This window comes from Culex quinquefasciatus, chromosome 3 (assembly GCF_015732765.1).
Source record: "Culex quinquefasciatus strain JHB chromosome 3, VPISU_Cqui_1.0_pri_paternal, whole genome shotgun sequence".
Taxonomy (NCBI): Eukaryota; Metazoa; Arthropoda; class Insecta; order Diptera; family Culicidae; genus Culex; species Culex quinquefasciatus.
Window position 1 is genome coordinate 179,297,532 of NC_051863.1, and position 23,460 is coordinate 179,320,991.

General features: G+C 35.3%; 3 protein-coding genes across 7 annotated transcripts in view; 1 reads left to right on the plus strand and 2 right to left on the minus strand.

The window, feature by feature from the left end:
- The first annotated feature begins 4,110 nt into the window (after positions 1 to 4,110).
- Positions 4,111 to 5,048, plus strand: LOC6041093 (biogenesis of lysosome-related organelles complex 1 subunit 4). Its single transcript, XM_001850348.2, has 2 exons — positions 4,111 to 4,377; positions 4,439 to 5,048. The coding sequence occupies exons 1-2, from the start codon at positions 4,324 to 4,326 to the stop codon at positions 4,964 to 4,966; spliced, it is 582 nt and encodes a 193-aa protein (XP_001850400.1). The 5' UTR covers positions 4,111 to 4,323; the 3' UTR covers positions 4,967 to 5,048.
- A 1,899-nt stretch (positions 5,049 to 6,947) lies between these two features.
- Positions 6,948 to 8,526, minus strand: LOC6041094 (zinc finger protein 2). Its single transcript, XM_001850349.2, has 2 exons — positions 8,244 to 8,526; positions 6,948 to 8,185 (listed from the first exon to the last, which is right to left on the minus strand). Exons 1-2 carry the CDS (start codon positions 8,450 to 8,452, stop codon positions 6,997 to 6,999), a joined length of 1,398 nt encoding a protein of 465 aa, XP_001850401.2. The 5' UTR covers positions 8,453 to 8,526; the 3' UTR covers positions 6,948 to 6,996.
- Positions 8,527 to 18,640: 10,114 nt separating this feature from the next.
- Positions 18,641 to 23,460, minus strand: part of LOC6041095 — a 466,221-nt gene continuing 461,401 nt past the window's right edge. For all 5 annotated transcript variants that reach the window (XM_038263293.1, XM_038263291.1, XM_038263289.1 and 2 more), the window contains one exon: positions 18,641 to 18,875. In XM_038263293.1, coding sequence (XP_038119221.1) covers positions 18,859 to 18,875 — 17 coding nt within the window. In that variant the 3' untranslated portion in view covers positions 18,641 to 18,858. The remainder of the gene's footprint in view (positions 18,876 to 23,460) is intronic.

Here is a 23,460-nt window from a genome sequence, read left to right on the forward strand (position 1 = left end):
ACTGTACATAAAAAATATATATACGGAAAGGGCATTAATCGCCAAATCAGCAGAGAGATTTCCCTGGATTGATTTCGCTGATATTTGCCTAAAATTTTGCTAAACCAGCGAAATTTTTCGCTGAAACCAGCAACTAAGCTTAATTTCATTTGTTTTGGCTAATTACTGGCAAAAATATCTGATAGCTGAAAATCCAGCGAAATTGTTCATTGTTTTGCGCGTAGTTCGTCTAGTTGTCATTCTCATATCATAGTTGATTGAAGGAACTCAACATGCTTTTGAAACCAAGTGAAACTAAGAAGCAAAATTAGTTTTGTGAAGTCTATCCAGAAACCAGCAGAAAAATTTGCTGGTTAATTTTGAAATTCTCTAAAGAGCGAAATAGTTTACAAAACCAATGGATTTGCTTACAAGTTCGGTCAAATAATTTTCAAATTGTTTTCTGCTGGCTGTTTCGTCAATTTTATTGAGGTATTAGACTATGGCAAACAAACAATCGCGCACATTTTTTGTGTTTGACAGTTGGCCAAACTCACAAACTTGTTTGGGACAAACTCGCAAACAATACCATATGTATGCAGGCTGACGTTTCTGCAAACAAATGCAGGCAAGCAAACAAAGCGGGCAAACTGCCAAACTGTCAAAAAGATTGTTTGTTTACATCCAGGTTTTTAAGCGAAGATGGCGTTCTAATCGTGAACGCCCTAAATGTCAAAATCACGCAGTGGTACCAATATTCCGAAAGAAGTGCGCCATAGCATGGCAGCCACATTTGTTTTCTAATGTTGGTGCTACTGCGCGATTTTGACATTTCGGGCGTTCACCATTAGAACGCCATCTTCGCTTAAAAACCTGTGTTGAGAGGTATGAGCTATGCTTGTAACCAAAGGAGCAATTCTCTGAGTTTTCGGTCATTCGATTTTTTTTGTATTTTTTAATTCGGCTGAAACTTTTTTGGTGCCTTCGGTATGCCCAAAGAAGCCATTTTGCGTTATTAGTTTGTCCACTTAGATTTTTTTTGAATTGCGACTAACAATTCAAAAGGGCGTAATATTGAATGTTTGGCCCTTTTGAAATGTTATTCTTGACTCATAAAATTGATTATTTTTTCGAAAAAAATCAGAAAATTTCTTGAATGTTTCTTTTTTTGTCATTGAAAATCGAACTATTAGTTGCTGAGATATCGACATTGAAAATTGTGGTTTTTAAGGGAGAGACTTAGAAAACATAAATTTTTCTGTTTTTTAAATATTTGCATGGCAATATCTCAGCAACTAAGGGTCGTATCAACTACGTTCACAAAAGCAAAATATAGAGAATTTTCTCAGCTTTTAAAAAAAAATATTTTTTTTTGGGAGTGGGCAAACATGGCCACTTATTTTTTAAAATAATAACTGCGACTATTTCCGAAAAAGTTACCTAAAAGGTGGCGCACTTGATCAAAATTTCACTAAAGTACTTTTTGATTGCAAATTCGATTTTACATCGAAAAATAAAGTTGAACAATTTTTGCGACCAGTATTTCGATTTTTTGAAAAAATCGGTATTGATTCAAAAATTCATAACACGATCAAAGATTTTTTGCCCACTTTGGAAATTTCTGAAAAGTAAAAAATAAAAAAATAATTAAAAAAAGTGTTTTTTTGCAAATCAAGTTTTAGTGACAAAAAGTTAAATTAAAAATAACCAATTTTTTTTACCGTGTATCATTTTTTTTCAGTGTAGTCCATATCCATACCTACAACTTTGCCGAAGACACCAAATCGATCAAAAAATTCCTTCAAAAGACACAGATTTTTATATTTTCATACATCATTTTTGTATGGACAGCCAAATTTGTATGGAAAAGTATATGGACAAACTAATGATGCAAAATGGCTTCTTTGGGCATACCGATGGCACCAAAAAAGTTTCAGTCGGATTAAAAAGTACAAAAATTAAAATTAAGAAAAAAAAGACCGATTTCGTAGAGAATTTCTAGCTAGTAACCATCTCGAGTTCTGTCGCGATTCGCGGGTGACCTTAAGCGGCTATGATCGACAACGACAAACCTTTATTTTTTTTTTGTGAAATCACCTTAATTCAGTCAGTCGAAAAATAAGGAAAAATCGAGAATTTGTCAAAAGCCGAAAATCAAGGAAAAATTGTGATTTATTTTTTTTCAAATAATTGGGAAAAGTCTGGAATCCTGGGCATACATGTTTGAAAAATAATTTAAACTCTTCAATAATTTTGTAATATTTTTAAAAATATTCCTAACAATTCGCTCAAATCGTTATGAGAACTTAAAGTAACGTTAATTTCACTGTTTCAATGTACTTGTTTCAGTTGAATGAAACACTATATTCAAAACAATAAATTCTTGATTCATATTGAATGATTATGATGGCATGCATTGGACGCAAATTTTTATTATATGTTTTATGAACCATTTCTTTTTTTAATTTATTTTTGACTAAAATAAAATGGTTACTGGACATTTTTCAACAATCTATTGAAATTCCAATTTAATAAAAAAAAAAACTTAATGAAAAAGATTATGACCAGCGTAAAGTTGTGTTACTATTATATTTTGTTACTTTGCATAAATATTTCGTTAAAACAGATTAAAACAGATATGAAAAAAATACTAGAATTGAAAATGGTACAATAAATTCAAGAAATTTTCACTCAGGCCATTACAAAAATGTTTAAAATTTTCGATTTAAAAAAATTAAATTTTGAATAATAAAATATAAATTTTAATCTGCAGGCCACGACTTTAAATTTAATAAAAGATGTGTTTTGTAATTCATTTTACACCAGTCCATTTTTTTTGTAATCATTAGTTTTGATAATATCTAAATATTGACGAAAAATGTTAGTTTTCTCAAGAAAAACGTAATAATAATAATCTCAAGTGTAATAATAATAATCTCACCACCCAGACCCAATATCACCTCTGATGACGGTACTTAAAATGTCAATACATTGATTTTTTGATGTTTATGTCGTTAAAAAAAGAACACGAAATCTTTAAAAAAATGTTTTAATTAAAAAATACTTTTCTGTTTTGTTACATAATCGAAAAGTACTGACTTATGACATTACCCTCTTTTAGAAAGTAATAAGTCACGAAAAAAAGCAGAGGCTTAAAACATAATTTTTGTATTTTTTTTCCTTTCTTACTAAAGAAAGGTTTAGGATTTAATGGAAAATACGTTATTTTGGATTTTGGATTACCGTAATCATGAATGAAAATTTTGCATTTTTGTATGACCCAATCTCACCTCCCAATGTCATCCCTGATGACGGAACACTATCAAATCGGGCATCCAATATTACATTTAAGTCCATTTGAAACCAAATTTACAACTAAAAATCATTTTTGACTGCAAACATGTACTTTTTACGATTTCGTGTGAGTTGGCAGTGAATAAAGGAGCTATTACATTACGGCAAACAAACAAAAAAACTTGCACTTTTTGACAGTTTTGCATACATTTCGCTTTGTTTGTGAGTTTGCTGCAAACAAGTTGGCGAGTTTGGCAAACTGTCAAACGCGAAAAAATGCGAGTTTGTTTGTTTGTCTGTTTGCGGTAGTGTAATGGCTCCTTTACTCAAATTTATTTTATCAATAATAACCAAATAAATTTTGTATTTTCATTGAAAAGACTTGTACATTCTAATGTTAACTATGTCTAAAAGCATTCAAATATTTTTATTAATCAGGACATTTTATCATTCTTTTATTGAATTGTAGGACATTTTATTTTGGCTCGTGTTAAAAAACCGAGTCGTATATTGATCCAACGAATTTTACCGAATCGGATAAGTACGACGAGTGCTGAAAAGCCATGTTTAGCAACGAGCTGTATACTTTTTTGCGGTTCCTGAATACAGTAAACGTGAACAGAAAGTTCTTCCAGAATTTTATACAAAATCCTTTAATTTATGAAATCCTATCAATGGCATTCCAGTTGAAACGAATACAATTTATTTATTTTTTCTGCCGCAAATGAGAAGAACATCAAAGCATAATACTTATCATCTTGCAGTGCTAAAGTAACTTCTTCTACACTGTTTCATGGATCACCCCTTAACGTTCTACTGTACCTCTTCTTACCGTTGCTTCGACACAGACACACAAATGTACTGAAGTCCAACAAAAATTGCAAACACGGCAAATGCCGATAAACAAACGAAATCAGATTGATCTCTTATTCATTGATTGAGTTGGCCGATGTTTACGGTTATCTTCCAAGATATTCAGCGTATAATGTAAGCATAAACAGCACCATATCATATTAGACTCCATATTGTGACTCAGACCAGCCAGTCACCATGGCCGAAGAACTTGCCCCAAAGTATCTGAGCTCGTCGAATCTGCAAACTGAGGTAGGTCTCACTACAAGGTCTCTTTATTACTAATCTACATCGGACTTCAAAAACATCTCAGATCCAACCCATCTCGACGCGCATCGACGAGATGCTGCTTCGGCTGGAGGAGTTCGAAAACCTGCTGGCAATCGTACGAGAAGAGTCCGCCGTGGCATCACAGCAAAACATTCCCCGGATAGCGGCCTTCCGGCCCGAATTTGACAGCCTGTGCGAACGGCTGGACCAGCTGGAGAAGTTTGTCGCGATGGTGTCCAAAAACTTGGACGTGGTCGAACGGCAGGTGCAGATCGCCGAGGAGGAGCTGGACATTCCGGACAAGACGATCAACGTGCTGCTCAAGTCGCTGAACATCTTCGGCAAGCCAAAGCCGGTGGAGCGGCAAACGAACCGGAACGGCCAGGGGATGTACGAGGCGCCGACGATCTTCAAGACGGAGGATTACTTTGGTGGAGCAGGAGGGAAGGCGAAGGTGATTGCGAGTGGGAGTTCTGGAGTGGTGACGGCTAGCGATGAGGGAAGCAGTAGCAGGACGACACCATTGGAAGAGGCTGAAGCTGCCGATGGAGATGAGGATGCCAAAAAGTGATGCTGTGTTTGCTGTTAGGATGTGTTGAGCTGGACAATAAAGAAGGATTTATTTACACGAGCTGGATTCGCTGGAATGGTGACCTTTGTGTTTTTACTTGTTTAATTATTACACCATGATGCCTATTTTACGTCAAATGTTTCTTTAATGAAAAATGATGTTTATGTTTTCGGTTTATAATATTTATTCTATCGGTAAAATTCAGCTTCGACAGCCTTCAAATTTGATTTTCAGCGAAAGTTTTTTTTTAAATTAAAAGTTTCTTTTCGATACATGTGCTGAAAAGTTAAACTTTTTAACACTCAAATAGATGCTGAAATAGTAGTTAATGCAATTAGGTGCAAAAAGAAGTTTTTTCAACACTATCCATACAAGTGCTGAAAAGATGAACTTTTCAACACTCAAATAGATGCTGAAATAGTAGTTTATGCAACAAGTTGCAAAAAGAGGATTTTTTCAGCACGAGTCGTACATTTATCCAACGAGGTTCACCGAGTTGGATAAATACGAAGAGTGCTGAAAAAATCAAGTTTTGCAACGAGTTCCATACAACATTTTTTGCAATTCCAAAAAACACACACTGAGTGAAATTTTTTTTGTTGACAGGCTTAAGTCTTTTCGGCCTTTTTCGCAAGATATTTTTTATCGTATGGACATGATGAAAATAAGAAGAAAAATCGAATAAGAGAGTGCGGCAGGATTGCGGTTGTTTTTGCTGATAAGCTATATTTACTTTGGGAAACATTTATTTAAACGATTAGCTGAAACATGTCCTAAAGAATATGTTGCCGGATGTTGAAAGCAGTTTTTTTTTTTTTTGGGAGGGTGATCCAGCCGCACATCGTTGATGTCGAAACCTCTAAACTGGGCCCTCGTCCTGTCACGTCCGTCAGTAGTCTTGTCGTGCATTACAACTAGAATCAGATCTGCCAATGAATTAGTACACTTCGACCAAATAAACACTGACGCTGTATGGATCTGACTCTAGAATAAATGCACAGTTGTGTGTTATTCATAAGTCCAAAATGTTCAATTATTCATATAAGTCCAAATTTTCACTGCGGATAACTACCTAACTTGAATTGAATACAAGATTTAAAGCAACCTATCCGAAAGCTACTCTTATCTCAAATCCCCGACATTTTAATTAATAGCCAAAAAACGTTTCTTTTAAAACCTGTCTGACTTCTTTTAAAAACAACAAAAAGTAGATTAACAGTTCATATTTTACAAGTCGCTAATTGAAAAAGAGACGACCATTTGATCGTTAGAATTCCAGTAGATCCTCGATTCGCAACAATGGTCGATACAATCATAATCCGACAACCGTTAGTTCAACAGATCAACGAATTTAGTCCGATATCATTTCAATATTGATTGATCGAGACTCTATGGAAATTTTGACAAATCAAATCATAATGGTTTTTATGCTACTTGAATGAAAATCACCGATTCTGATAGAATTAATAAATTCACTGTTACTAATTTTGTCCCTAAATAACTAAAGGCAAAGTATAAAAAGTTGATATTTATAGTTAAAATCCTAAATTCAACAAAAACTATTTTTTTTAAACCCGCGTCCTAACCTGACACCCACATTAAGATAGGGAAAAATCACATATGTAGCGGTTCATTGTACAAATGTGATATTTCCACTATCAGAGAACCTCCTTGTCTCGATGACAGCTTACCGGCCATCGATTAAGCCCTGAGACTACGCCAAAGTGGGTTCTCGCAGCATGAAGTGGTGTCCATGTGTAAAAATGGAAGCTTCAGCAATATACTGAACACTTCGATTTTATTTCCACATCGAATCAAATCATACTCTTTGCCAAACAAGCATCAAACCTATGACACTCATTATGACAAAGCCCAGGGATTGCCGGATGTTGAAAGCAGTTTGTATTGAAAAGAAAAAAAAAGTAGGTGGAATGTGATGGTTGATTTTGGTGTTTTTTATCAACCGAATAATCAGCATCGATTTTTTTTATAATAAACATATTTATTTATAACCATAGGTATTTCGGTGGTCACAAAGTATCCTCTTCCTCTTGTTGCGGATCCTCCCCGGTCGCCTTCTCACCCTGCGGCCCTCCATGAAACCTCGCCACGTGGTTAATCAGATGCCACGTGCTCTTGAACGCGGCCTCGCAGTGCTCACAGTCGTACGGTTTGTCCCCGGTGTGCACCAGGTGATGCTTCCTGAGGGAGGCCCGATTGCGGAAGTGCTTCCCACACAGCTTGCAGGTCGCTCCGGGAAGCTTCTGGTGCACGAACCGGTCGTGGTCCACGAGGTCGTAATTCGTGCGGAACGTTTTCTCACAGGACGCACAGTGGAAGTTCCTTTCCTGAGGCGGTTGTTTCTTCTTGATTTGGTGGTTGGTTCCGTGGTGGCGGTTTTCGTGCCGTTGCAAGCTGTACGCGTCCTTGAAGCCCATCGGGCAGAAATGGCACTTTAGCGGGCGATGCTCCTGGTCGTGGAAACCGAGGTGTCGATTGAAGGCGGTGACCACCTTGAAGGATTGATTACAGTCGGTGCAGTGAAAGGTGGAACGATCCGTGTGGTCGGTGGTTAGGTGTGCGGCCATGTCCTCGTGTGTTTCGAGCAGCGTGTTGCAGATGTAGCACTTGCGGCTGAGGACGTCGCGGAATTTGAGCTTCTGGGTGGGAGGTTCCGTGGGTGGATCGCTTTTGGGACGACCTCGTTTGGCGGGATGGTTGGACGTTTGGATTGCAGTTTCGACTGGATCAGTAACTGGTTCCTGTTCATCTTCTTCAACCTTTAATATCATAGGTTCTGGCATGATGATTTCTTCCTCTATTACTTCACCCTCGTAAGCTTCCTCAGAAGCCATCATCAGTGGATCCACTGTCGACTCCGTATCTATCTCGACGTCCACCATTGGCTGAATCTCACCAATCCTGGTGTCTTTCTTAATCCTAGTCGTACTCCCTTTGGCCGCCACCTCGAACGCCCGGTATTCGGTCTCTTTCTTCCCGCACTCGTCGATCCATTGCGCCAACGAGTTCAACCGTGCGTTGCACCGCTTACAAATGTCCACCAGCAAGTCATCATCAGAGAACGACACCTTTAAGACCTCCCGCACTACAAACGCCAAGTCTTCGTTCTTCAACAGACGATCCCTCGGCACCATTTCGGCGTGGTCATCGAATCGCTGGCAGAACCGGCAACTCGACACGGTGACAATCGTCCCACTTCTAAAAAGAAACAAAAGTCGTTAAACGTCCACACAAAATGTGCCCAAAACAAGCTTACTGGTGCTGAAATCGGACCGGTTCCGCGTACCCAGAAGATTTGTCGGAAAAGTGCCACGAGCATACCCTGCCCAGGTGGCGCGCCGGAAGATCCAGCCCGGTACCGGCGACAATCGCTCGTATCCATCGGATTTTGAGCGTGCTGTGCTGCGGGAACGGAACCAGCCGGCTGTCCGCGCCGGCACAGGTCGGGACGGCACAGGATGGCATTGCTGGAATAAGCTGCTACTCGCGGCTGTTTGCTGATGCGCGGTACGTTTGTTTTGTTTTGGTCGTTCGGTCGTGCATTTTGAGAACTGTCAGAATCAGATTCGGTAGACAGACAAAGTTGACAAGCTCTCGGTTGTTGTGGGAGTGATGTCGGTGCAGTGTTGGGCGTTTACTTTTGATTATTTTTGAAACACTTTGCTGTACAATTCTGTTTTTTTTTCAACTGGGGTTAAAGGGCATCTACACCGGGCGGAGCCATTTTGGTATATTAACATTTAATTGAGAATGTTTTTTTTTACTATATTTTGGAGTTGACTTTAGAGCAATTCTCTACATTTCCGCAAATTGACTTATTTGTACTCGTTGATTTGGATGAAATTTTGTCCATCGATTCTTAAGGTTCAAATAAGCCATTTTGAATTATTGATTCCTCCAAAGAAGTCTCCACATAAATTGGGGAGCTGTCCAAATTTGGCAAATACCGTAAAAAACGTAAAATTTTTCATAAAAATAAAAAAATCAAATTATTCGCTCTAAAGCATTGCCTTGGCGTTCTCGATTGCGAGATTCCTACTCGAAACTAGGTGTCCGAAGGCTTGATTGTTGAGGCAATTGCAAACCTCTTTTTACACCTAAGCTTCCATCCACCCCGGGATTCGAACTGACGACATTTGGATTGTTAGTCCAACTGCCTACACCCAAACTGCGGTCGCATGATTGTGATGCTTGGCGGCATGAAAGTATATCAGAATCTGCATGAAAACTGTCCTCATGCATTTTTTGCGATATAGAGGTATGACATTTTTGCCCGTTACCGACAATTATCGACATTACCGACGGATTTTTGGTTGTATGTCACAAAAAAACCCTTAACAGAACGAGGATTGAACCACTAACTTCTTGATTATTGATCCAACACGCTACCACTGCGCCATGGACGCTTGACATATGCTTCTCTTTGGAGTGTTGCTCGGGGACGGGCCAGCGTTATATGTGTTGGTGAGAACTGCAGATCACTGAAATGTTTACACGCGGGCAAAAATGATCTAGGGCTTGCTGCAAAAAATGTTATAAAATATGACATTTTCTGCAGCAAATCCAATGTTGCAGATTTTGAGATATATTTTTCCTTTGGGTGTACCAGCGACTCCACCGAGGCAGGACCCAGGGAGACGACTCCTGCACCTGGACTGAGCTAACGACCTAATCACTAGGTTAGACCGGGACCAACATTTACTTCCCTATCCGACGGAAGGCGTGATCAGACAAATCTCGTCTCAAAATTTGCCACCGGGACCTTCTGGGATCAAACCCAGGACGACTGGGTGAGAGGCAACCACGCTTACCCCTACACCACGGTTTCATAATGAATTGCCAAATTGCTTCTCATTGCATTTACGTTTTGATGGTTTGATTCAAACACTTCACAGGATTTTTGACAAGCATTGTGAAAGCTGTTTCCAAACACGCAGAAAAATATTTTGTAGAATCAGCCTGTACGAGGTTTGATTCAACAAAATTTTTGTTGAATATAATCAACGCCGATTTTGCGTTGAAACAAATCTTGATTTTCTCAACTCCACAAAAATCTTTTGTTGTTTTGAAAAAGTTGCTTTGACGTTTAGCTTTGATTCAACAAAAATCTTGATTTTCGAATCAACAAAACGTTTTGTTGATTCAAATACGCCTTATTTTTCTGCGTGAATAAAAAGAAATTGCATGGCAGAATTCTTTTTTCAAGATATTGTTCATTATAATATTCTACGAAATGCTCATAATTGATTGTATAAATGGAAGTATGGAACCCATTTTTTATGACATCAACAACAAGCAATTTGTCATACGATTTGCCATCGATCTAAGTGAGCCATCAGGTGAAAACTCACTTCACATAATCCACTCATAACTAAGTTAGATCTGCTCAGATTAAGTTGAAGTGCTCTACAAAAAATTTCCCATATAATATTTGATATAAATCTCAGGTTTTATCCATTTTGGCACGTTAAATATTTTTTGCGGAAAGAAATGTAAAAAAAGATTTTCTTTAAAAAGCTTTACAAGCTCAAATGCAATACAGCTGAAATCACGGCTGAAAATTTCAGGAGTGCTTTTGTGGACTTAGAAGGATAGAACAATGATTTGATTCACTATTTCATGGTTTAGCTGACATTTTTGCATTTCCAGGAGGCCTGAACCACACTACTGCGCCCGGTGTGGTTCGAAAAGGCCATTCCTCTGAGCTAAACTTCCACAATGTATTGATGTGTTTCCCAGTTGAACTGGTCTTGCATATCATTTTACTCAACAATCAATCACAAAACACATGATTTTTGGGCACCCAAACGGCTATCCTAATATTCTAAAATTTGTAACTTGAGAAGGGGGTTTCAGATTGATTTGGTGTCTTCAGCAAAGTTGTAGGTTATGATTGGAACGATTCGAATAAAAATATATATTTTTATTACCTTTTCATTACAAAAAAAAATCGATATTGACAAAGCCTGTTTCATTTTTTAAATATTCACTTCTAGAGTTTTTTTTTAAAAGGTCCTATAAGCATATGAAACACAATTGCTTACAGGACCAGAAACTCTAGATTTGGCCTTTGGAAATGGTGGAAGAGGCGACGTACACTTAGACAAATAATAACAAATAATTACAAAGAAATAAAATGAAGAAAATTCGTTCGTTCGTGAATACATTTTAAAATTTTCAAAATCACTCAAATTTCAAAAGGACTTCATTAGTGTTGTGAATGAGTGACAGAAAAAAAACTATCATTTTATGATTCTTGAACCAAAGTATCAGAGGCCGTCACTGTAGCTTGCGAGTGCTCTTCTTTTATCTCGTGATTGCCAGCAGGAGCATTCGCTTTCTATCACTCTTACTCTCTACTCTTTTTCCTCGCTCACGCACACTCGCCAAAGATTCTTTGGTTTTCTCAGGAAACCGCAACGAAAGAACGCGAGAGGGGGATTGGAAACCGCGACCACCAATCACGTACCGTTGCAATGCGTTGGTAAATTTGGTTTTGTGGCGACCTTTGTGGCTACTGTCTGTTGAGGGTAGGCGATTGTGAAGTTTTTGCGGGATTGTGTAGAAAATCTGAACTGTATTCTGAATGAAGACAGCAGCTTTTTTTTTAAAGGTGACCAGTGATCAGTAGAGTTGTCCCACTTGCCGGTAGTGAATGTGATATTTTGTCTACCCAAAACTACAATCCGTTTGATTTTAATACTTTATTGCATCCAAGTTCACACTCAGCCGGAATCATTTTCTGATTTTGATGATTTTCATTTAATATTACTTGATATTAGTTACAATAACAGTTACTTGTTTTCATAACAGAATCGTTTTACACACACGGTTGGTTTGCTTTTGCTTCTTCTTTATTTTACTGTTTCACGTACACTTGTTTTTTTTGAATTTTTCTTCAGTTTTTTTTTTCTGTTTAATCACTGCTTACCATCTATAACATTTAGGTGTGTTTTTTTCTTGGGTTTTTTACTTTTTTGCTTGTTCTGCCATTTAATTTTATTATTTAGTTGGTTTTTCGTCATTTTTGCTTAAATTTGATATTTGCTTTCCGCCGCTGCTGTAGTTCTTCTCCTCCATTTTTCTTCCGCCCTTTCCCCGTCGCCCCCCTCGGATTCGATATTGTAGTGTTTGGTGGTAATTGTGTGACTCAATCAAACAACTGCATCATTGCGCAATAGACCCGCCAGACCGGCTGGCAAAAAGCAACCAACGCACAGGGGGAAGGGCGTTTCTTTGTGTTAGGTTTCATTTGTTTTTGTTTTTTTTCTTCAATAAATTATGTTTAAGTGGTTGGTTTTATCTCACATTATTAGAATTGTTTGTTTTTTTTTTTCTCTTGTTGGTAAAAACGTTTTGTGTAAAGTTTGTTTTCCATTTTAGAAAAATTAAAGCAAGAAAAGTCGACATTATTCATGTTAGAGTTGATTGTATAAGAGTTTTTTTGTTAGTTTTTTCTGGTTGAAAATTGTTTGTTTTTGTTTACAGAATTAGAAGAAAAATTGTTGCTTGTTTTGTCCCATTACGCTTTCCCAATATACGTATTACAAGAATAGTGTCGAAAGTCTTTTGCTTCTGTTTTTATTTTCCATTTAATCATTTATGTAGTTTTCAGTGTTTTACGTTAGAATCATATCTATTTCCGATTATTATTTCTCTTTTTTCACAGTTTAACGATGGAAACTTGCTTCTTTTTCCATAAAACTATTCTACACCCACAACTATTTTTATTTGCTGTATTTGAGTTTTTCTCTCTGTTTAAATTTTACCAGACAACTGTAACATTAGTACTTGCTTCGAAAATTCAGTTACACCGAGTTACACAGTTTTGTTTTCAGCTTACTTACCAGATAGGTTCTTAGCTAGTTTCTGTTTGTTTGCTTTGTTTTTTTTTTTTTGAAAATTCGTCTAATCTAAATAAAACCTAATTCATCCAATATTTTGCCTATAACAATAAAAATCGCTTTACTTTTTTGGATTTCATCTCTTTGCATTTCCCCTTTCAATTTGCACTAAATCTAAAAAGTTATGGTCAAACATTCGAAAGGAAACCGAAAATTGCCCGCTCTAATGTTTTGCTTCTTTAAATTTTGGAATAAGACCTCAAAAAATATGTATGAAATGAACCTCGCTTTTTGTTTTGTTTTTGTGTTTCGCTTCTGCCCCATGTTTGTCTTGTGTTTGCTTTCAAATACACTTTTTTAAATTTCCTTTTGTTCATCTACAACGTTTTGTTTTTTCCATTACTTGTAAATTTACTTTGTTTTGTTTACTTATTTTGATTTCAGTTCGGTTGTTTTTTATACTTAACGCAGTTGTTTGCTTTTTACCTCTAAATATCGATTTTCCACAGTTTTATACTTATACCTTTGTTTGTTTTGTTTTTTTCTTTTAGCACAATTCTAACTTGACAACATCTTTTGTTTGATCTGCGTTGGTATGAGTGTAATGTTTTGAAGTTTTGTTTTTGTTTTTATTTCTTGTGGGGGGTGGAAATTGTTCACGGAAATGGAAAGAGAGAGAGAGAGAGACATTGTTTTTGAGCAAGTACGATTCGAGTTTCCTACGCACTACAGATGTGTGGGGGTGTGTGGGGGGCTTTGCTATTGTTACACTGTCATTGTTTTCTTTTTCATCTAGTTTTTTTTAATTCTTTGTTATATGTTTGTAGTTGTAGTATATGTACTGGAGCACTCTTTTTACTTTTTTACCATTGTATTAGTGTTTATTTACTATTTGTATCCTGCGGTAGTAATTCTAGTTGTTATTGGTTAGTAGTGAAACGTAGTTTTTTTTTGTTCGCTAGTTTCGTACCCAAAAAGTAACTAAGAATCAAACATTGCTTGTTAGAGTTTCTTAGAATTAGTTTTGGAGTGGGGGTTGTTTGTGTGTGTGAAAAGGGTGGTACTCAATAAAGTGCATCTTGTATGTGTTGGTTAGTTTGTTTATGTGTACGTGAAGGAAAGGGGGGGCAATAGAGTTTTGTGCAAAAAATACCTCCAAGAATGGAGGGTTTCGTAAAGAGCCTTCCAAAAGGTATCGTTTATATGTATGGGTGTAAATTTAGTGCACCATAATAAAGTGGTCTGCTTGCTCCGCTCATTTTACTCGTCTTTTGCTCTGTATCGACCCCTCGTCGGGGCAAATTACCCTACCGGTTGTATGTGTAAGTGTGTTAGTACGGGTTACGGAGCTAAGTTTGTTTGCATGTTGGTGAGAGCTTTACAACTATTGGGTTTACAAATACCTGTGAGATTGGTTTCCTAACGCTAGCTTGTGTTTTTCTTTTCTCTGTGGTGCTTTTATATAAGTGTATGTGTGTGTGAAGTAAATAAAAACAAATAAACAAACTTATACCACTAAAATAAATAACAAGAAAATTATCGCAAACAAGTATAGCTGTCTGTTTTGTTGTGTAAGTGTGTTCAACTGTATCCATTTTTCATCAACTTGTTTTTCGACTCGTGCTCGGCGCTCCGAAATAAGGTCTAAAGACTGGAACCAGCCAGATTCTCTTCTCCTCTAAATAGGTAGCTTACTAAGCTTGTGAAAGTGTTTTGTATATGAGCGCTGTGTGTTTGTGTGGATTTGTGTGAATGTTTATTTCTCAAAAGAGCAGTGCGCGTTTGTGCCGTAAACAGTTCTGCTTGATGGAAATTTTAAATTAGGTGGAAAATGAAATAAACTTAATGTGCAGATTTTTTTCAGTGCAACCACGTGACAGCTGTTATAAACGTTGTTTCTTCGTTTTTCTCGAAAATGGCAATATCTGTCAGAGTTGAGTAATTTTACAATTTTTCGTTGAAATCCGAGTGAAATTCGCTCACATCTCAGTTTCCGTTTTTTACTCATTTCTGAGGTTGAAGGAAAACTGAGCAACTTTGAATGTTCGTGCAGAGCAACAATAAAGAAAGATTATTGACCCAATTTCACTCTCATTAAGTTGTTTTCCTTTCAGCGTGTACGTACGTCAAACGCATAACCCGGCCAAGGTATATGGATTGTTTAAGGTAAGGCGGGTTTTTTTTTCTAGTTTTTTTTGCGAATTGCACCGGTTTTTTTATGAAGGTTTGTTAGGAATGCTGAACTGATTCGAAAATTGTTCTTAGTGTCGTTTTTTAAACTGTTCTTAAATCGCTTTTCGATCTAATTTGGCATTTAAAACAACCCTACAGCAAAAAATCCTGTGAAATTTGCCTATTTATTTTTTCTCAAAAACTTTTCATGTTTGTAACCAAACGATGTCACAGATGCAAAAAATGATCGAGCTCGAGCTGTCACAGTCCCTGCGAAATATGTTGGCTGTCATATCGGGCGGTCAGTCAAAAATAGCGTATCTTTTAGAGCTGTCAAAATCATGATGACACGCAAGGCAGGCTTTATATGTACTTTGTTCAAAAATTGAATGTTTTCGGATTTCATCCAATTTATCAAATAATTTTTTTCATCGAAAAAAAAAACGAATTTTTAGTTTTTCAAAATTTAACGATTTGTCAAGGGTAAAAAAAGTCATTATGAGTCACAGAATTAAATGTGCAGAAATTTAATATAGGTAGCTCGCTTTTGAAATATTAGTTTTGACCAGGGGAATAAAAAGAGAGAATGCGTGACGTGATTTTCGAATTATCCCTCTTTGTTTACATCTAAAGAGTAGAAAATGGTTCAAGCGCAAGCGTGACTTTTCCCTTGCACTTGAATAATTTGTTTTGAAATCTGCTTTCACGATTCCTGGAGACAAAGAACTGCGTCAGAAGTGGGTGAAGTTTTGCGAAGTCGGTTTGGAACAAAATGTAAGCAAGAACTAGTAGAAAAAGGGAAACGGGCCCACCATTCGGATGTAATCAACTTATGAAGACGACCTTCGGATAGGGGCTGAAAATGGAATAAGCTAGGAGGAAGTGCGTTCATTGGAGGAAGAATGGCTCGATGACGATTTTTCTAGTAATTCTGAGAATAATCACAAAATGTTCGTAAGTTAAAAAATATAATGAAAATATTATCAGGAAAAGAAAATCAACAAACCACAATTGCTTTTTACAATATTTGCCCTAATGATCGATTACAATACTTGCTGCTTCTGGCGAATAGTAAAATCGTTCCACTTTGACAGTTCAAAATGCTTCTGTTTTTGAGCGTCTCTATTCACCTCCCAGGTTTTGACCTAAAAATTTTTAAAAATGTTTTTTTTTCGTAGTGATCTGAAAATTTTATGAGTGATTTTTTTTAATATGAGAAATCGGAATTAAAAAAAAAAAACACCATTTCAATTCTAAAATATAAAGAGCTGGGTGCTGAATAGTGGTTCGCAAAACGGCCTCAATTTTGAACTGTCAAAGTTTTCTGTTCGCCAAAAGTAGAGAGTATTGCTATCGATCATTAAAAATTGTTTGTTTTTTTTTTTTGCAAGAATGGAAAATGTGTGGCTTTTGAGGACATAGAGTTTAAGTCAAGAAATCTTAAGAAAGTTACAGGCGAGATCGTCATTTTTTTATAATTATGAATGGATGTTGTTTATGGAGTCGATGCGGTTTTATTCATCCAGAAGTTGTCTTTATTGTTTGATTCCGTTTGAAAACCTGGTTTACTGAAAATCTTCTCTGTTTGTTGGATCAGTTTCGCTAGAACGAGCGATGTTTTTTCGCTGGACCAGAAAGAGCTGCAGGATTCTAAAATCAACCAGGAAATTTATCGGCAACTTCTCAGAATGACACTCTCGCCGCAGTTCTTCGTCACCCGCAAAAAAGAAAAACCTCTTCTAACCGATCGAAATTTTGAAAGCACACACAATTTTCCAACAAAATATGTCAAATACTAGAAAAAACAGCTCATTTTCCAGTAAGAAAAAAGTCATGCTTATTCTTGAGCAGCCTCTTACATTGTAGATGTAAACAAAGTGGGATCATTCGAAAATCACGTTACGCATTCTCTCTATTCATCACCCAGATAAAGAGGTTGTAATCCCACAATTTTGTTCTTAATCTGGCACCTATGAGAACAATTTTAATAAACAAAAGTGAAAAATAAAAGTTTAAAAAACTCAGGAGCGAAGGGATCTGAACAGTTCTCTCAGATTTCGGTCATACGATTTTTTTGTTGTATTTTTTAATCCAACTAAAACTTTTTTGGTGCCTTCGGTATGCCCAAAGAAGCCATTTTGTATTATTAGTTTGTCCATATAATTTTCCATACAAATTTTGCAGCTGGCCATACAAAAATGATGTATGAAAATTCAAAAATCTGTATCTTTTGAAGGAATTTTTTGATCGATTTGGTGTCTTCGGCAAAGTTGTAGGTATGGATATGGACTACACTGAAAAAAAAAGATACACGGTAAAAAAAATTGGTGATTTTTTATTTAACTTTTTGTCACTAAAACTTGATTTGCAAAAAAACACTATTTGTAATTCTTTTTATTTTTTGATATGTTTTAGAGGACATAAAATGCCAACTTTTCAGAAATTTCCAGGATGTGAAAAGAATCTTTGAGCGAGTTATGAATTTTTGAATCGATGCTGATTTTTTCAAAAAATCGAAAAATTGGTCGCAAAAATTTTTCAACTTCATTTTTCGATGTAAAATCCAATTTGCAATCAAAAATTACTTAAGTACAGTCGGATAAAAAATTACAAAAATTAAAATTTACGAAAAAAGACCGATTTAGTAGAGAATTGCTCATCAGAGCAGACGAATTTATTGGAGTATTTTTTTCAAATAAATATTTTTAGAAACTCTTATTTATGGGCACTATTTAAAAAATGTGAAAAGTGATTTTGTTTTCTCAAAATCGAACTTCAAGTGGCTTCAATTATCAAGTGCTACACTTTTTCAAAGGTAATTTTCGTATGAAAATTTGACTTTACGTTAAAAAATCATGTCATTTCTGTAGCTCAAAAGTTGCCTTTTTGTACTTTAAAACATATCCAAGTTTATAAAAATCCAGATTGTGGGTATTCAACTTTAAATGATTAAGAGTTTTTATTTTTGGGTTGCTACAAATTTGTCCTAGACATAAAATCGATAAAAAATGTCTTCCCGAGATGCAGATTATGCAAAAAATTGAATACATTTTTTAATTAAAAAATAGAGATCAACTTTTTGCCGCCATAAAATAAACATTTTTTTTTCATTCCAATTTTCTTTTCCAAAATGTTTACACAAGTACATTTTATGATTCCGCAGATCCCGTGTTTTTTTCTGCATGACAGTCAAAAGATGTCAGCGTTACCTTGTAAATTCCATGTGCCTTGACTCTTACCCTTTTTTATAGCAGCCGCCATTATGGCGTGCGATAATCCATCAAAATTGAAACTTCCATCCAACGTGGTTGCAAACTGAAATAAATAAATAAATGAGTGGAAAAATTCCCGCTTTATGAAAAAAACCAAATTGTACAAAATCGCAAATTTCGCTGCACTTGCTCGATAAACCACGTTTCACTGTGCGCGCATATTCACTGCACTGTTTTTTTTTTGTATCATCATTTTATTTCTACTGCTGTGTGTATGTAAATGTTGCGATGGCGGGTTGATCCCGGAGTTTACTATTTTTTTTCTCAAAAAGGGTTGTTTTTTACTCGGTTTTTCATCTCTTCGTTCTGCTTGTACAATATGCTAATGTTTGGTTTGAATGATACTTCTGAAATTTCTTTGTCGATTTCCAGGAAAAAAAACAAACTTTTTTCTTTTTAAATAAAAGAAATGATAAACTGTTTCACATTGGACCGCGCCAAAGTTGGTTGGTTTAATGTTTCTGCCTCCCCCATCGGGGGTCGGTTTGATCTGTTCTGTGCTGAAAAATAGTTTACTGCTTGCTGCTGCTGGCTAACGATGGTCGGGTTTAAAACTGTGCCCCCACACTTGCTGCTGGGTTTTCTAGTGACGTAACGTTCCTGCAAAAAAAAAAAAGAAGAGAGAGAGAGAAAAAAATCACTCAATTATAACGTTTTAATTAGCTCCGGGTTTTGGTTCAACTATTTTCTAAAGGTCCTTCAATTTGCCCCCTCCCGTGGATCTGCTCTTGAACTTTCTCTTGAAAATGTGGGAATTGCAAATGAATAGAAAGAGAGAGAGAGAGAGAAAGAGATGAGTGGAATTGATAATGGGAATGTTTTTCCTCAGGCTTCTGGGAAATGTTTTCCCCGTGCGATGGCGGCGGCGACGTGATGCTGCCCATGGTCGGTGTCACATTTTAATCCGTTCGGAAGTGTTCCGGACCGGGAAGTCGGAATTCTGCGCTGTCAGGAGGATCGAGATGAATGTCGAGATTTCAATTCTCAGCGCAGCGGCAGAAGGAATGTTCGAGATTGTGTTGCGTGGTTTTCGAGACATTAGTTTATTCCAAATTACGATTGTTAGCAACATTGAATCAGTTAGTTACTTAAACGGTTCTGTGGCCTATTTAATTTAAATGATATAATATTTTTTTTGTAATAATTTTTTTTAAAGATTTTCTACATGTATGTATCCCCTTAACCAGAAGGGTGAAACACAACTTTCTACTAATCAATCTTCCATGTGTCATCTCGATTTAAAAACATTTTGCTTCCACCATACCGTGAAGTACTGAAATATCTGTAACGTCTTGATTAATTTCCGATCGATTTGGTGTCTCCGGCAAAGTTGTTACAGTAGGTTTTGACGAGAACTATTGAGCAGTTCTCCCAGATTTCGGTCATTCGATTTTTTTTGTATTTTTTAATCCGACTGAAACTTTTTTGGTGCCTTCGGTATGCCCAAAGAAGCCATTTTACATCATTAATTTGTCCATATAATTTTCCATACAAATTTGGCAGCTGGCCATACAAAAATGATGTATGAAAATTCAAAAATCTGTATCTTTTGAAGGAATTTTTTGATCGATTTGGTGTCTTCAGCAAAGTTGTAGGTATGGATAAGGACTACACTGGAAAAAAAATGATACACGGTAAAAAAATTGGTGATTTTTTATTTAAATTTTTGTCACTAAAACTTGGTTTGCAAAAAAACACTATTTGTAATTTTTTTTATATGTTTTAGAGGACATCAAATGCCAACTTTTCAGAAATTTTCAGGTTGTGCAAAAAATCTTTGAGCGAGTTATGAATTTTTGAATCAATACTAATTTTTCAAAAAATCGAAAAATTGGTCGCAAAAATTTTTCAACTTCATTTTTCGAGGTAAAATCATATTTGCAATCAAAAAGTAATTGAGTGAAATTTGGATAAAGTGCACCGTTTTCAAAATAAATCCATTTTTAGGTGACTTTTTTGAAAATAGTTGCAGTTTTTCGTTTTTTAAAATTAGTGCACATGTTTGCCCACTTTTGAAAAACATATTTTTGAAAAGCTGTGAAAATTCTCTATATTTTGCTATTTTGAACTTTGTTGAAACGATCCTTAGTTGCTGAGATATTGCCATGCAAAGGTTTAAAAACAGGAAAATTGATGTTTTCTAATTCCCACCCAAACAACACACCATTTTCTAATGTCGATATCTCAACAAATAATGGTCCGATTTTCAATGTTAAAATATGAAACATTCGTGAAATTTTCCGATCTTTTTGAAAAAAATATTTTCAAAATTTTTAAACCAAGACTAACATTTTAAAAGGGTAATATTGAATGTTTGGCCCTTTTGAAATGTTAGTCTTGGTTTAAAAAAATTTATTTCAAGCTTCTTGAAAATTTCTTCAGAAAATCAAGGGACAAAAAATATTGCTAAAAATTTTATTACACTTATTTTTGAATTTTAAAGCGAATAGACTTTTTGCATTTTTTTTCTATCCGCATTGACTATTTCTTGTTCCTGATTCTTCTTCTTTGATTTGTTCTTCTTTTGCTCTCCGTCTCTTTTATGCTCTTGTATCTTTTCTTTTTCTTCTCACCTTTCTGCATATTTTTATGTTTTTTTTTCACACTAACTATCAGTCATTGTGAGGGGTTACTGAGCTCGATTTGCTCGTCATCCGCATTGACCTTTTCTCATCTTTGATTTTCCTTTTTATCCGAATCAAAGCCAGAGATTGCAAAGGAAGAATCAGGTCAGTGGATTGTATGTTGTAATGGCGTAGACTGGATGTGGATAGTGTAGGACCATAACTACGTCACAAGGGGGAAATAGTTTATTGATTGTACATTTATTAAGGATTGTCTAATTAATAAATCTATTGACTTCTGTCAGTTTTCAGCTTGGTCAGACTTTTTTTTTCGGAATTATTGGAGGTAACTGCCGGAAAGAAATTCTCTTCCGCTGATGACACTGTGAGTGATTTTGCTTGTTCGCGTCCAACCATCCCTCTTTGGTCTTTCATACGGCAGTAATTTGAAGATACCTTAAAACGGGATGACTTTGATAGGTTTGAGATTTTTCCGCAAAATGAAGAGTACAAATTAAATACGTACGTAATAGTATATCATCATACTGACCATGGTAGAGAAGTGTTCAAAGAACCACAAGAAGAACTTTTCATAAAATTTTGTCATGATTTTTTCAATGAATATGGTTTTGAATCGGAAAACTGAACGCATTTTCTTATTCTTTGGAAAATTTTCCATTAGGAGAAGGTAAAATAAGTTTCTAAATAATAATTAGCATGTGTTTTTTAAACACACTTTAAAAAAAATCCAAATTTATAAGCATTTTTATTTGAACAAATTTCAGTTTAAAATGCAATATGAATCGATTATTTTTTGAACAAAACTAGTTTTAATAAATGTCATGCAAAATTCTGACTGTTTTGACAATTTTACCTAAAATTTGTCGGAATTTAATTAAAAAGCATATAAACTTAGTTAACTAAATATCCTTAAGTTTTTCCTTGAAATCGATATCAGCAACCTTAGTGATGGTACATTTGACGTAACTTTTTTTCAAACACTATTGAAAAAACTTTTTTTTTCTTAAACGTGCATAGACGTCGCCTGGTCTAGCCCAGTACATGTTTTTTTTTAAATAATAATCTTGAGAAGAACCTTAACTGTTTTAAAATATTCCGAAAATAAATTGAAATCTTATCAATATCACCCCGGTTCACGGTACTTTCTTCAAGTCTGAGCCACTGTAATTAAATGTAACCGCTACAAGTGGCTCTGTTGGTTTACACATCAAATTATTTTTGCATTTTTTTTTACTTCGGGATCACAAAAAGGGCGTGAAACTTGAGAAATGTATTTTTTATAAATTCACTAATATTCTGCAAGTTTTTACAGTAGGCAGAATGTAATTCACAGAAAAAAAATCAATTCCCATAATCGTGAATTGTGTACATGAATTTGAGAACCACGAAGAAATTTATTCATGAGCATGGTGCATTTGCACTATAAACGTGAATGCAGACATGCCTCGGTTTAGCACCGCATATGGGGGATGCAAAACCGAGGCGTGCATAACCGAGGAACAGAGCATATGAGATTCTGGCTATATGGGAGACATTGGCTATAATCGTATGAAAAATCATGCAAACATAAAAATATTATGGTGTTTTGGAATCGGGATGATGTCAGCTATCCTTTAAAGTTATAATTTCAGGCAACTGATCAGGATTTTGTCAAACAATTCGAATTTAATAAAAAAAATTTAAATACTCAAAATTTTCACAAAGCTACGTTTTTCGAAAAAATACCCTAAATTTCAGTTTTTACAATATGGGTATCAAAAGGTCAGGTTTTTTCATACATTTCGAGTAATATAACATTTTTTATGAAAATACTCAAAATTTTCACAAAACTACGTATTTTCGAAAAAATATTCCAAATTTCCGTTTTTACAATATGGTTATCAAACGATCAGGATTTTTTCACACATTTCGAATGTAATAACATTTTATTTGAAAATACTAACAACGTATTTTGAAAACACGGAAAAAAACACAAAACTACGAATTTTCGAAAAAATACTCAACATTTCTGTTTTTACAATATTTTCATACATTTCGAATGTAATAAAAACATTTTTTGAAAACACCCCAAAATTTTCACAAAACTACGTATTTTTGAAAAAAATACTCAAAATTTCAGTTTTAGCATTATAGGTATCAAACGATCAAGATATTTTCATAAATTTCGAATGTGATAACAATATTTTTTTGAAAATACTCAAAATTTTCACAAAACTACGTATTTTTGAAAAAATACTCAAAATGTCCGTTTTTACAATATGACTATCAAACGATCGGGATTTTTTCATACATTTCGAATGTAATAAAAACATTTTTTGAAAACACCCCAAATTTTCACAAAACTACGTATTTTTGAAAAAATACTCAAAATTTTAGTTTTTACAAAATGGTTATCAAACGATCACGATTTTTTTTATACATTTCTAATGAAATAACAACATTTTTTGATAAAACTCATCATTTTCATAAAACTACGTATTTTTGAAAAAGATACTCAGAATTTCAGTTTAACAATATGGGTATCAAACGATCGGGATTTTTTCATGCTTGCATTGTGAAAATTTTTGGTATTTAAAAAAAATGTTATTGCATTCGAAATT

What these genes read in the sequence shown, in the direction of transcription:
- LOC6041093 (XM_001850348.2), top strand. Translation starts at nt 4,324, where the DNA reads ATGGCCGAAGAACTTGCCCCAAAGTATCTGAGCTCGTCGAATCTGCAA. An exon ending in CGTCGAATCTGCAAACTGAG is followed by an intron (nt 4,378 to 4,438) that starts GTAGGTCTCACT and finishes AAAACATCTCAG; the next exon opens with ATCCAACCCATCTCGACGCG.
- LOC6041094 (XM_001850349.2), bottom strand. Translation starts at nt 8,452, where the DNA reads ATGCCATCCTGTGCCGTCCCGACCTGTGCCGGCGCGGACAGCCGGCTG. An exon ending in CCGGTCCGATTTCAGCACCA is followed by an intron (nt 8,186 to 8,243) that starts GTAAGCTTGTTT and finishes GTTTCTTTTTAG; the next exon opens with AAGTGGGACGATTGTCACCG.